This window comes from Magnolia sinica, chromosome 17, assembly GCF_029962835.1.
Source record: "Magnolia sinica isolate HGM2019 chromosome 17, MsV1, whole genome shotgun sequence".
Classification (NCBI taxonomy): Eukaryota; Viridiplantae; Streptophyta; class Magnoliopsida; order Magnoliales; family Magnoliaceae; genus Magnolia; species Magnolia sinica.
The window spans coordinates 48,399,038-48,414,740 of record NC_080589.1 but is presented as its reverse complement, the minus strand read 5'-3'; the positions used below and the strand labels follow the sequence as shown (position 1 = coordinate 48,414,740).

The window sequence follows — 15,703 nt, the reverse complement described above, 5'->3', positions numbered from 1 at the left end:
CATGTGGGCCAGTCCTGCCTGAGTTTTTAATGAGGCTGGATTTTTATGTCTTCATCCTAGTGAGTTACACCTGATGAACAGGTTTGATGAAAGATACAGACCATGGTGGGGCCCACATAAACCTCTGTTTGTCATCCCATCCTCATGGTTTGCCCTGGTGTGGCCTGCCTGAGTTGTTATCTTACTGATGTTTGCTTCCAGTGCCTAGCATCGAGGATAGCACATGATCAAGGTGTTCCAAAACAGTAATGGTGGCCGTAACAGCCACCACCTTTACCGATATGATACAGGCCGTAACGGCTGTTATGGCTCCCATATTGGCCGTTATGGTCCTTTTTTATTTTTGAAAAAAACTGTTACAGGACCATTATGGGCCTTAATGCAACCGTTACGCAGCCATTACAGCCTATTTTTCTGTAACGGCCGTTACAGGGGTTTCGACCCCATAATGCGTAATGGTTATTACTGTTACTGTTATGTAATTGCCGTTATGTAACCGATTTTGAATACCATCCACATGATGGATGAAGTGGATTTTATACATTCAGCACGGTGGGCCCCACATAGTAGGGTGTTTTACACGCTGCCTGAAAAACAGGCGTGGTAGCCGATTCCAATCAAGGTAATATCTCCAGTGGGTCATGAGTGATGAGTGGCTAGGATCTTACATGCTTGCCACATCACCACATGTGAGACTTACGCAGGGTCCTGGTGCACTTTGCAATTGGGAATACTCATGAATCAACCATAGAAATTGCTCATTCAAGTTGTCTGAGAGCATTTCCTAGTTCATTCATGAAATTTCATGATATCTGTTTCAACCAAACGCAACCACATAATTATTCAAAACATGTTATTCAATTGATGGACCCATTACCTGCTCAATGCTCATTCAGCACACATCATTAATGCAGTGTTTAAGCTATACACTGCATCATTCCTCTAAAATCACTCAGACCATAATGCAGCTGCTCACACACCCCACCGATGTGGTTTTCGATCAACGGATAGAGAATGCGTGTGAGAGATGGACCATAGTTATTTTATTGCCTACAGAAGCAGAGTAGAAGAGATGATGTTGCATACATATTTTATAGCTTCGGCCTAACTTTCTCAATAAGTTCTCTTCTAAGGATCTTTCCTGCCACCGATTTCGGTACGCTGTTTACAAACGTTACCCTCCGCAATTTCTTGAAGGGTGCAACCTACGGAATGCAAATAAAATAAACACAATAAATGAGTTAATAACTTGTTCATGATCAGATATAAGTGCATATAAATGTATGAGAGATGCTCCAATGCTTTATGGTGCTTCTGGTTGCATGGTTTCACTTACACAGTCAATCAATAAATCTGAACTGTCCTAAGCTGATAACACAATTCATGTGCTACCATGCTTACACTGATAGGATGATCCAATGCATCCTTTGCCTCGTTTGGGAGCTTGTAAGTGGAGGTAAATGGATTCCAACTCACGATTAGACTCGAATATAGTGTAATTGGAATCCTCAGTTGTGTAATTAAAATGCACTCAAAACTAAAGTCTGTTTTACAGCTTGTAATTGGAATGCATTGGATTTACTGATACTCTGGGTGTGTGTGATGCTTGATATACTGGCACGTTGTAATGGTAGATATGGAAGATGTTAATTGAAACTAAGCCGAAATAATTGTGGAAGCCACTGTCTTTTAGTTATAATCCAAAAACCAAATTGGTTGAACAATTGTGACCTCTGATTTGTGGACACTAGTTTACTGAAAAAAGACCACTGGATGATTTTCAATCACCACTGAAATAAGACAACATTACTGTATATGAACAACCCAAAGCAAGGCCCACCATTTGGACGGTTCAATTTCAGAGTCATGATTATTTCACAGGTACAATTTCTGGGTGCATGTTTATGAGTATTGAAACTCCGCCAGAGTATAAAACTCGCTAGAGAGCTTTCACTCCCCATTTACAACCAAATCTCACCTTCTACAAAGTTATTTAAATTCAATCCCATTTACACCCTCTTCAATGCATTTGAAATCCATTTACACTCATTTACGCGGTGCCAAATGCACCAAAAGTCCCATTTACCCACATTAACTCCCATTTAGATGCAACCATACAACCCCTTAATTTGGCATTATTTTCTATAGCCATTCCTTTTCCAAGCAATGGATGGATAGCTACAATTGTCAAGCAAAAGTGATTCTTTAGAATCATAAGCAATACATATTGATCCCAACAACAAATAGCTGGATCAAATTTTCTAGGACCTATTTTGCGTAAATGATCCTGACCATCTATAGTAAAGGCCAAAGATTGAATGGTTAGTATTTGTCAGAATGGTGTAAGGTTTGTATGGTAGCGCATGAAATGCGGAGTGGACTTCATGAATAGTCTAGATCAAAGCATTGGACTAAGTGTCCCAGTACAATATGAGTACTATAACTCATAGAGTTCTGTGAGCACGAGAATTTCTCAACAGCATCATGCTTGTGGGTTCCCGACTTCCCGTGCGCAATGTGGTTCAGGCTAGCTGCCCTAATGACAGGAGGTACCATTTGATGCTGGACCCAAGAGTTTGTATGGCACATTACAATTTTAGTTCGTATAAATGGACCCATGGTTCGGTGATACAAACAGTTTGGTATCATGGACCCCACCATGGATGTGCTGTGCACTACAAATCTCCCAGATTGGAGGATACAGCCATAAAACCCTTGACCTTTACTCGACAAGAACTGCATTCCCAACCGTCTTTGCTTGCCCCCAGTTGAAGGGTCAGGCTTTTCCCATTTGTGATATTCTTAGTCATGACCCATTTGTAGTGTGATCCATCATATTAACCGTTTCAATCACGTAACTAAGGACCCACCTGAACAAAATGAAAACATGGGCATACCATAGATGTTGTTGGATGGAGCATTTTATAATGTACTAAGACTGGCACAGGGAGAGAGGAAGAGTCAAGATCGGGAGAGCGAAAGTAGGCCGTTAGAGAATCATGGAGAGTAGGTGCTGGAAACCGTTTTGAAATCACCAAAATGAACTAGGTTAATGACTCAACATTTTTAATGCACCAAATAACCGGAACTACATTGAAAATGCCTCCTATGTCCTTTCGTGTCTAAAGTTTTAGAACTCTCCAAAAAACAAGTTGCGAAGGCAAAATCATTGAAAACTGCCAGCATTATATATAGAGATCTTATGACAAAACCACCTGCCTTCCTGCTTCTTGCAAGGTAGAAGGTTGTGTTAAAAAGAATTTCTGTTTTAAGAACCAGGGTCATGATAACACATTCCATATTTTTAAAGAGAAAAGTTGGAGTGTACACGGTGTAGGCTAGCTATTGGTGTACACCAATTTCCCACTGTTCATTGTGATAAGAGGGAATCCCAACACATTTCAAATTCCATTTTCAAATGCATTTTTGAGATTCCCATCCAGCATTAATGGACAACAGGAGATCGATGTAACCGACTCTTGGCTTACACCAAAGTCAAGTTCCTGTTAAAACCAGAGATGCACATCTTTTCAGTTTTTTCACGTCTCCTACAAAAATTACCATGTGCCAAACACTCGTGTTGGACAATCATGCACCAGAAGAAGCACGAACATGCCTGACATTGGACAAACAGGCAGTAAATAAAATAGTGATGATCTAGAACAAAGGTGAGAAGCCCATACCTGCTTTGCAATAAATTCCTTAACATGTTCTTCAGTCAGTGAGCTCTTGGGTGAGCGGACGACATATGCGATAGGAATCTCACCCGCTTCAGCATCAGGAAACCTAAAAGGATTAAAAAACATGCAGGCAAATTTTCAGTGGAGAGGCTCTGTCACTTAATTAGACTCTTAAACAGCAATGATAGACATTCCTGCTGCCTTTTCTGTTTTCAGTTATCTGGAGAAGAATGCACATATACTACATACATACATATATACATTTATGGAGAGAGACAAAGATGAGAAATGCTCACACAATAGTTGTATGTCCAACTACTTGGTGTGTGGGGCCCACCATGGAAATGGGATGCCACAAAAACAGGTCGATCCAACTACCAGGTGGGGCACACCATAGAAACCATGAACAACCACCCAACAAAACTCCACAATCCACATTCACAGACGGCACATCTAATGGCTGGATTGAACTGATTTTTGGGGCATTCCCATTTTCATGGTGAGACAACCTTGCTGGATAGGGAAGATGTCATACAAACACCGTTGTGGACACCATAGAAAACCATGAATTACCACCCAAAAAACTCCACATTCATGTGGGGCAAGATCGATCTAATTTTTGAGGGATCCCATTTTCATGGTGGGACAACCTTGCTGGATGGGGAAGTTTTCGTACAAACACCATGGTGGGCCTTACAGGCCAACTAGTTGGACGTACAACAAGGAAGTGAGCATCTCTCTCTCTCTCTCTCTCTCTCTCTCTCTCTCTCTCTCTCTCTCTCTCTCTCTCTCTCTCTCTCTCTCTCTCTCTCTCTGTGTCTGTATCTCTCTCTCTCTCTCTCTCTCTCTCTCTCTCTCTCTCTCTCTCTCTCTCTCTCTCTCTCTCTCTCTCTCTCTCTCTCTCTCTCTCTCTCTCTCTCTCTCTCTCTCTCTCTCTGACTTACGGGATGACGACAGCATCTAGGATTTCAGGGTGAGAAAGAAGAAGCCCCTCAAGCTCTGCAGGTGCAACCTAACCAAAGATCGGAATAATGAAACCAAAATCTAATATTTCATGGCATCAAGAAAAGTTATTGTAGCAACATGTTTAGACATTTTTTGAGATCAATGTAAATAAATTTAGGATGCTTGACAAAAATAATTTTGCCGCATGCCATAATGCAAATGCATTCAAGATATGCATAGGCAGCAGTGCATGTAGTCTCACAGATGGTTAAAAAAAAATAAAATCAATAAATAAATAAAATAAAGTTGTATTAAAATGAGTAACTCAATTGTCATGTCATCATAGTTATGAATATCAGTACTTTATTGGCTGATATAGCCATATCATATCCATGTCGGCCAGATACAATACGCAATATGGGGCCATACTGGCCCGTTATGAAAAAATTGTCTTGTACCAGAGCATATTGGGCCATATCGGCACCGATATTTCTATATACAGCTATAAAAAGTCTTTATAAACATCTTGGGGACCATAGAAGTTTTTGATCAAGCTAAAATTTACCCTTCATCCAGGTCTATGTGACCTTATGAACATGTTGGATGGCAAAATAAAAAATTATGGTGGGCCCTAGGAAGGTTTCAATGTTGGGTGTCATTACCACTAATGCTTCCTATGGTATGGCCCACTGAAGCCTTGGATCTGCCTCATTTTTGGGCTCATACTCTAAAATGATATGGAAAATATGGATGAACAGTGTGGAAAAAATCCATACATCACGGTGGGACCCACTGAGCCCCTGCCTGGACAGATTTCCATCCAAGCAGGGGCAGCACACAATTCCATTTCAGTCTTCTACTATTATGGATGTAATGATTTCACCCATGCATTGATTTAAAAATTTATTTTCTACATTTTTTTCTATTTTCAATTGATTTTTTTGGCTTTTTTTTTTTAAATAATTTTAAGAAAAATTATACGATTATGAATGATAGATCTAGGTTAATATATGTTTGTTTTGCACATGGATCTACCATTTACAGCTGGATTTAAATTACTTTCTTATATTTGAGCCATTTTTATTTCTTCCAAATTTTCTTAGGGTGAATAGTAGATCTATGTTATTTAAACATAGATCTAAGATCTTTTAACAAATATTTACATTTAGAGGTTGTAAAGTTATTTTTAACATATTTTTGCCTTTGGTTTTTTTGGCAATTTTCAAAATTTTTTATTGTTTTAAAAAATCAGATTGGATATTACTTTCTTTTTATCAAAATTTTCACATCTTACTTGTATATCAAATATCAATACATGGTACATACTTACACTCTTTTCTTAATCTTAGTGTCTCACTCTCTCTCTCTCTCTCTCTCTCTCTCTCTCTCTCTCTCTCTCTCTCTCTCTCTCTCCTTTCCTGTCTGTTTTTCTCTCTCTCTCTCTCTTTCTTTCTCTCTCTCTCTCTCTCTCTCTCTCTCTCTCTCTCTCTCTCTCTCTCTCTCTCTCTCTCTCTCTCTCTCTCTCTCTCTCTCTCTCTCTCTCTCTCTCTCTCTCTCTCTCTCTCTCTCTCTCTCTCTCTCTCTCTCTCTCTCTCTCTCTCTCTCTATATATATATATATATATATACACACACACACACATATCCCTTAAGAAACAGTTAATAGTCCAATGGTTGATAGATAATCATATTAGCAATATATGATATTAATTTCTGGCAAATATTAACAATATATACCCAAAAAAATCAACAGCATACCTTATAGCAAGTGAACCCGTTGGGATAGCATTTTTACCAAAGAATGGTCCGATAAACCATTTTGAATACATAGTCAAAACACACAAAAAAAGAGGACAGATTCTTGGATATCTCATTTTTTTTCCTATTTTTCTATTTTTTTTCGTATTTTTTTACTTTAAAAAAAAAAGGAAAAAAAAAAAGACCAATACAGGCTGATATGGCCCCAATATCAATAAGTGATGCCATATCATATTATTATTATTATTATTATTATTATTATTTTTCCAGGTGGATACTCTGTCGATACCGATATTCAAGACCAAGGATGTCATGCTGGGGTTCACTAATTTAATCCCATCTTCATAACAAGGACACTAAGCTTTCTAAAAAAATTGGGTCCAGTTCAAGCAAGTACTAGGATGGACCCCAAGATACATATGATGGATGAGAAGGTTACATCATTTGTTCATTCTTTCTTTCTTTTCTTTTTCTTTTTTTCTTTTTTTTTCTCGAACAATGAAAGAGTGAAGGGTGAAATGGAGGACCCATTCACGTTCAAATCCACCCATTCAATTTGTTAGACCATTCCATAATCAGATTGTACGGTTGTTTTGTGGGCCCATGATATGCCTGATCATTTTTATGAGCCCCATACAGCATGCGGCATCTTAACTTTGTCAGCAGTTTATTAGTTAGTAGTCTTATGTAAGAAAGTAACAATTTTTGATGTATTGCTTTGCGAAAACCCGTCGTCACCCTTTACATGCATTGATTTGGGGAATTGTACTTCAAAGATTGGTGCCCCAATGATGATGATGATGATGGTGATCATAATAATAAAAGTAATAGCGATAGGGTCACAATGAAGCCAATGTTTGAGAGGATCCGGGTATCCATTTATTCTCCACAAGAAGGAATAAAAGAGAAATCGATGAAGAATAAAAGCAAATGACAACAAATGAATGGTCAGAAGATGGATTATAAGATAGATCAATGGCTTTATTGTTGAAAGCGATACTGGACAAATTACGGTAGGATCAACTGACCTCGCTCGGGAGCATATAACAGGTATGGGTATTGAGATTGCATTGCAAATATCGAAACAGTTAAACAATCAAAGATAGATACAAAGACAATGATGACAATCAAGCTAGACATTGCAAAGATCAACCTGAAACAGAAGACACAACAAACATGGAGAGAATCTTTGTTGACAAGGAGACAAAAAGGGCAACGCTGCACAATGGTTGAGTAACTGAGTTCCAATGAGAATTGTCACAATCTGATTATTGGGCCTATATCATCAACTCCATCAAAGCCGATGGTGACATAATATACAGGTGGGTTGTGCCGACGGACAAACATGGAGATTCAAGCTTTCAGGGTGAGTTCTTCCGACTTGAGAAGGATTAATGCAAATCCAAGAGTGAACCATATGACGCAGACAATTGTTGTGAAGGTCTATCTATTAAATGGATCAGATTGTGCCATAATTTGTCCACCCAATGGAGGAATCCACGATCATATTGTTAAACTGTTGGTGGGCCAACAATCTGGCTGTTCTTTACCGGTCCAAGCAGTCCACACATTTTGGGGTTCTTAATTTGTTTAGTAGTTCATTAGTTGTTTTTTTTCTTTTTTTCTTTTTTGACCGATTAGTTAGTAGTGTTAATTGGCAAGTAACAGTCCTAGTTCTACCCAATTTAGTTATGTGGAGTTTAAATTAGTTCTTTTCTACAACTTACTCTACAGGCCACTTTCAAGCCCCAAACTATGTCTAGATGGCACAAATTTGTCCATGTTTGGAATGAACCCAAGGTGATGTTCTGAGATAAATCAACTGGATTATGACCAAGTACAGAAGGCCTGTGAGGTGGTGACGGGATTTAGGGATATTTTAGTCCTTTTTTGTATATTATTAAAATAGACGAGAATTAGAACAGAAATGGTTTGGATTATAAGATTTTGAAAGAAAAAGACATGGGGTAATCGCTCCATGGAAGATCAGAGCAACTCCTTTCCCATGAGAAAGAAAATCAAGAGCATCATTATAGAAATCTCATCTTCTAGACCAAGTTATGCAATAGAGAAAGAAATCAAGGATTCCACCATGACTGAAGAAGTAGATCATTCCTTGCCTAATCAAAATCAACTTGGCCATAAGAATATGGATCAAACAATGACCCAATCTGAGCAACAACCGGAAATAGATTGACAAGATTCTAAATGTAACTAAATGAACCCTCATATGAAGACACTCATGAAGAGCTTCTTCTTGCTCATGGGTGGACCTTTGCATGGAAAAAGGCTCTAGCTTGGAATTTCCTATCATCCATCATGGTCTCCTATACCAAGCCAATGACATGTCAATCTAAACCTCTTGGCATAATTGTCTGATAGATTAGTTCCTTGGTCATCTATTAATCTTCTTCACCAAGAAAGGAAACATGAAGCTCAATGGAAGCCAAAGGAAAGGTTTTATACTATCTTTCTCCCTTGGGGCATGTTTTGGATTGCACTAAAAGTGAAAACGGAAGTAAAACAAATTAATCATTATTTCCATTAGCACTAACTTCCCTTGGATTCCAACATTAGATCTCTTGTTTGGATGGAAAATGAACATCTCATATTTGAGAAACAATGGTCACATATTTTCCTGAGCAACAAAGCAAAATCACAATTATTGTTATATTGAATCCACACTTTTCTTTGTTATCCAAACATCCTAAAGTGTCGCATGAATGAAAAACCTTCTCTATTTCCTTTCTTTTCCCTTCGATTCCATGTATCCAAACATATGCCCTTAAGGTTTGTTTGGATTGAGGGTAAACTAGGGGAAGCATTCAGTTTACGTTGACAAGATGTTGAACTTGCTCATGAAGCAGAGGATGTCACGGCAAGTTGTTTGTTTTGGCCTTTCCCACCTCAATAAGGGAGTAAATCCTTCTCCAAAAAGTCAAATGGTGGAAAAAAGTTTCCTTTCCCTCTTTTGTGAGGTTTCAAATGGAAAACATGAAGGGAAAAAGGTTTCCTTTTGCGCGATTGCAACACAAACACTTTCAAATGCAAAGGAATAGCATTTTCTCGGACTTTTCTTTAGCAAAGCTGTGAGGTTTCAAATGGAAAACATGAAGGGAAAAGGTCCTTTTGTGCAATTGCAAAACAAACACTTTCAGATGCAAAGGAATGACATTTTCTATGACTTTTCCTTAGCAAAAACAACAAATGCAAGGGTTTCTTGACCTAGTGCAGATGTCAATTTACCAACCATTTATATCACAATTTTATTTTTTGTCATTTTTCCTGCCTGACAATCAACCCCTCTTAGCTCTGATTTCTAAGGAAGAGATCCTCTTTTCTCTAATGGAGATAAACCCATTTAAATCCCTAGGATTGGACAGGTTTCATGAAGTGTTCTTCCAAAATTTCTGGCATACCATTGGCCAATCCCCCAACGTCATAGTTTAAAAAATGCTTTACTTCATGCTTGCTCAAAGTATTAAATAAAATTAACATTGCTCTGATCCTAAAGGTTAGGCCCCCAACTATGGTTAAATAGTATCTAACAATTAGACTCTAAAATGTCAGTTAGAAAGTCATATAAAAAATCAAAGCCAACCCTCTTAAACCAATATTGAATAAAATTATTCCCCCCTTCAAGCATCATTCATAATTAAAAAAAATAATAATAAAATAAAAAATCCATGACAACATCTTATTGCCAAAAAATGACCATTCATTCAAAAGGAAAAAATAAAAATCTAACTAGATGCGTCTCAAAGTAGATAGCAGACACGATAGGATCAAATGGCCTTTTCTACAAGAGCTAAAATATAATCTAGGCTTTGATCCAACCTGGATACAACTGGTACTACAGTGTACCACAACTCCTTCCTACTAAGTGTTGATTAACGGCATTCCATGTGGTAATATCAATCAGTCTCATGGACTTTCGTTATGCAGATCCCCTACAAGAGTTTCCAAATTTTCTGGCATACCATTGGCCAATCCCTCTAGAACTAAAATCCTTATTTCCCCAAGAATCACTAAATCTAGTTGGCACTTTACTCACCAATATTTGCAAACAATGTTCTAAATCTTAGCTAAGAACACTCTTCCAAAGTGTTGAATCATAAATGAAATTATAAACTCATATTGTACTGAAGCAAGTCTAAATATCAACTTTGACAAATCAGTAGCTTTTTTTTTGAACAATACCCTGAAAGAATTATTTGCCAGGGATTTATGCACTCGTGCATCTCATTGAACTCCAAAATATTTTGGCAGTCCACTTTTAAATAGTAAAAACTCTTAAGAATGACTCCAAATATGTTACTGATAGAATTAAAGAATGACTTCAAGGATGAAAATCTAAGCTGTTAAGCTGTTATCTACCATTAATCAATGCAGTTAATGTTGGCATGCGAAATCATTTCAAATCCATATTCAAGCTTCCCAGGAGAACTACTAATGGTATGGAGAAATGCCAACAGATTTTTCTTTGTAAAAACTCAGATAATGATTGTGGAAGATATGTAATCAAAATGGGAAATGATTGCCAAGCTTTTCATCTAGGTAGCCCCAGTATTTGCAATATCCACCTAACTAATTCTACTTGTGAAACTAGGTTGGATTTGTTGGAAATTCTGAATCTCATACCAAGCTGTCTCCATGAATGTTCTGGTGATTTGATCTTATCTTGATGCTCGGAGATCAGGTCGGGCTGATTTCAGGCTCGTTAGAAGGCTAACTTGATGGGCTAAACAATGGTATAGGAGTTACTGAAAATTAGTAATTAGAAATTGGGGAATCCAGGGCTTAAATTTAATCTTCAGAAAACAGTGGCTCCTATGCACTGGAAATGGGATGCCTGCATATTAGGGACTTCAAAACCACTCTCAGGGTAACAGAAGCTAGATTTCTGCACCCTAGAGATTTTGACAATGAAAAAGGGGTGTGGGCCCCAGTGGTTGGTTAGGTTGGGTCTCACACCTCTTGGTCTTTTTTGGTTTTGTTTGAAGGTTTTGCTAGAAATCAGGTCAAGGTGAGGGTACCAGTTCTTGGTTCAATTCTTGCAACATTCAAGCTAAAAAACAAGACACTCTAATACAAGATCAACCAAATCAAGCAATGTAAACCACTTGTAAAAAATGGGGTGACTATAATGATGAACCCTTCAAAATTGTTAGCATGTTTCTTCGAATCATGGGGACTATCAGAAATATCAGAGATCCATGGCCTTGACCTTCCACTCGTGGTATCATTCTACCACACCCAATAGGAAGGAAATAAGAATAAAATTTCCTTGTGAATAATGGTGTCAATAGAGTGCTAACTATTGCATACCACACTCCAATTTTTATCATCTTCATTGCTTCTTTTTTATAAGTGTTCCTTTGTGCATTCTCTCGTCAATAAAGTTCTGTTAATTGCATAAACAAGAAGACTCAATAATGGGTCGCCACTCATGGCTCAATGGTAGATTCACAAGAGTTTCAACATAGAGGTCATGGGTTCAAGTACCCATTGTGGTGTGTGTGGGTGTGAGTGTGGGTGTTTTAAAAAAAGGACTCATAATTGCACAAAAACCACCCCTAAAAGAATATACTCCATACTGTACAGAACATTCTTAGGAAAGAAATAACAACCTATATTTTCTCATTACAACCAATGTCAAAGAATAGTTTATGATAGAAAGTACATAGTAATCACCAAATGATAAGTTACCTGATACCCTTTATACTTGATGAGCTCTTTCATTCGGTCAACTACATACAATCGTCCTTCATCATCAAAGTATCCCAGATCTCCCGTATGTACCCAGCCTTGTTTATCTACAGTGAATTCGGTTGCTTGTGGATTGTTGAAATAACCTGAAGAAAAATGAATTTAGTAATATTTAAAATAATAAATTGTAAATAGAAACAGCATATCTTTCAAAGAATACTGATAATAGTACAGCATGATAATGATGGACTGCGTAAGCAAAAGAAGATGAAAGAGGCTCTACTTCCCATCAATGTTCTTATAATCATATAGATTCCCTACGAGAATTGTGTGATTTTTGAGAATCATACGATTCATATTAGATCATATACTGGACTGTATGTATACAATCCAAATCGTAAATCCCAATCCCATTGAATCATAGGATTACATGAATTGTACAATTCAATGGGACTGCGTAAATGGGGTTAAAATTGAAGATAACAATAAAAAACTTCTTAGTGTTTTTTCTTTCTTTTCTTTTTTGCTTTTTATATACATTAAATGATTTCAACAGAAACAAACACTATAAAAAGGTATTTCATGATAATGAAACTTTTCCATGAATAATGTTTCAATTCATCCAAGCAGACGTACAGTACATGGGAAGATTCAAAAGTGCTGACTATATAAAATACTTATCTATCCTGTCGATCACCGAATCTTCAAAAGCAGCCCATTTAGGATTTTGCCCACAACAGGGAGCCTGAGGTATGTAAAAGGCAATACCATATTCTTACACCCATCCAATATGCCAAACTTTGAACAATTTCCTCTAACGTCACCACCCGGGCCTTCCCATGCATCGAAATACCAATGAATGCACTAAATTTATCATAATGTGAGAGGGTTATTAGAGAATAAGACATGAGTGCCTTTGTTAGCATTTACTAATTTTATAACATGGTAGTTTCATTTAATCTTTTTTTTTTTTCTTTTTCAGAAATCTTCATACAAAGGAAAGTAAGGAAAGTAATTGCATCAAGGAAGAGAGAACATTTGTGTTTCTTATTTAGTAATAATAGTTTCCAATTCCATAACACAAACTAATCAAGTTTTATGGCAATAGACACCTCATGCGCCTCAAACATGCTACATTGTTCAATTTATTTTTTGGTTCTTTTCAAAGTTTGCTACTTTTTCCTATTTTTAAATTTTTTTATTTTTTATTTTTTGGATTTATTTTTAAGGCTTACGCCTCAATAGATATCAAGGCATGTTCCTCCCGTGCACTTCAAAGAAGAAATGATTGGTAGGCACAAAGGGGGAGTGCGCTCATAAATAAAACCTAAGGGCCTATTTGGTTTTCCGATTACAATGGTAAATGGCTATAAATGGGTAATGATTATTTACTCTTAAAATTGTGTGGCGACATCACTTACATTTGATTGCAATGATGATTTTGTTACATTGTTTCAGTCAAAAATCACTGTAAAAATGTAGTTTTATAGTGTGCAAATGCAATGCTTACAATTTACTTTACCTACTTCCTTTACAATTGTATTTGACTTTTGATCTATGAGGCATAATTCCTGTTTAAACAAACACATGGAAATGTTAATGATGGCTCATTTAATTTCCATTTCATATGAAATTGGAAAACCACACAGGCCCTAAGATGACTCTAGGCTTGTAAAGCAGTAGATGTCAATGTTGTTGAGTAGGAAGGATATCAATATGGAAGAGTCTGAATGATGTGACATATCGAGAAACAAAACCTCTCCCTATAATGTTCATCCTCTTTAAAAACCTCACACCTTTAAAAACCTTGGTGTCGCACCTTGGATTCACGCTTTGGAATCGCACACCAACTCTGGTTTCCTATACTTTTACACTTGCTAGCATTTTGAAACAATGCTTCTCCACTCATGCATTCAGACATGCTCCCACTTCTTATCATGTTTTATGCAATGAAGACAATAACTGGAGAAAAACTCAAAGGACTCAAACAAGACCAAACCCTGCCTCAACTCACCTAATTTTTGGATAAGATGAAATGGAGCATTTTAGAGATTGATCATTGACTACAAAAACAGAATCAATACATCATTTTTATTTTATTATTATTATTTTTTTTTTTTGAGTAATTGGTAATCCAACCATGAAACCATGCTTACGCCTTCCCATGGAGAATTTGGAACCAACAAAGGTGTATAGAGGCATGTATTTTGTGCACACCCTTTAGACGTTTGGCATCTTCAGGCTACTTCGTATAACGTTCCACGTCATGCTATATTTTTGGCAAAAATACTTTTATCCACCATAGTAACAATCAGTGTTCAAAATATCGGTATCGCATCACGTATCGCACCCTTGGGATACAGATACGTATCGGTTATCGCATAGGATATTTAGGTTGTATCACGTAATGTATTGTTGTTGTCGGAAACATGGGGAAACATTGGGAAATTGGTCGATTTTTTCAATGAAACTTTAGTGATTGTTAAAAAAGACATCGATACACACTTATTAATCAAAACATTACAAAAAACAAGTGCATATAATAGGTTTTCTTTGTATGGGGTACTAATCTATGCATTGTCTAACTGAATTGATGCAAGCATATTCAACGTCTATTCATATAATTTATAAATGTAAGAAGAAGTATGGGAACACAAGAAATACATTCAAAAGCAAAAGAATAATTACTAGATCAGGTTACATACATGTTTAATTTTATGTTTGGACACAGATTACAACTAATTTGCGAGAAATTGATTTTTTTTCAATTTTCCGCAACCCAACCCATCTCCTCCAAATCTTGAAATTGAATCTCCCAATTCGTGATTTTTTATGTTTTTCATAGATTTGTAACAATTTGACACTAATTTAACATGATTTACAGAAGAAAAAAATGGTCGAAAATAAAAAATGCTCACCGGATCAAACATGTGGGATATATCGCACTACTTGTGCATTTTGTATCGCACAAGTGGGATACAGGATATATTGTGGGATATATCGGCTGATATCGTTGATATTTAAAACACCGGTAACAATTCTATCTCAACTAAAGTGGTCCCGCAAGCAGTGTTGTCATGTGCAGTTGCATAATCGATTATGCGATTGCACAATGGCAAATTGATGCATGGATTGCATATGCGATTATGGCTTATGCCGTTTGAAGCAAATGCAGTTGCATATGTGATGGGGACATCTCGCGCACACGCACCCCGCACCGCCTCACACTTTATGCACGCGCAAGGAGGAGGAGGGCCCCACCATCGATCTGGATCGATGATGACGTCCAGGGAGGGCTTCCTAGTTAGAGGACTGTGTTTTGGTTCCTTGGAGTAGACCCGATCGTCATGCGGATCCCACCATTGGATCTCATGATCGTGGCCCACTACTCTGGATGATCTAATACTTGAGTTTTGCTTATTATTGTTATTAGGAATATCATGGACAGTTTAGATTGCTTTGATTAGTTGTTATTTTTGTTACTTCGTCTCTAAGTAATAGGGTGCGCACATGGTGCGGCTTTTGGGGTATAGGTTTTTCTTATAAATAGGTAACCCCTTGTAGGTTTTTTTTCATTGAAGATGATGAATAAAATTCTGCATTTTCCTGCTT

The 15,703-nt window shown here is 37.2% G+C and overlaps 1 protein-coding gene across 1 annotated transcript in view; it reads right to left on the bottom strand.

Moving 5' to 3' along the window:
- Positions 1-839: 839 nt before the first annotated feature.
- LOC131230332 (probable CoA ligase CCL7) overlaps positions 840-15,703 on the bottom strand; it is a 32,997-nt gene continuing 18,133 nt past the window's right edge. The window contains exons 3-6 of the mRNA XM_058226202.1: positions 12,092-12,237; positions 4,625-4,692; positions 3,684-3,786; positions 840-1,205 (exon numbers count right to left, since the gene is read on the bottom strand). Of these exons, the coding sequence (XP_058082185.1) occupies positions 1,092-1,205; positions 3,684-3,786; positions 4,625-4,692; positions 12,092-12,237 (431 nt within the window). The 3' untranslated portion in view covers positions 840-1,091. The remainder of the gene's footprint in view (positions 1,206-3,683; positions 3,787-4,624; positions 4,693-12,091; positions 12,238-15,703) is intronic.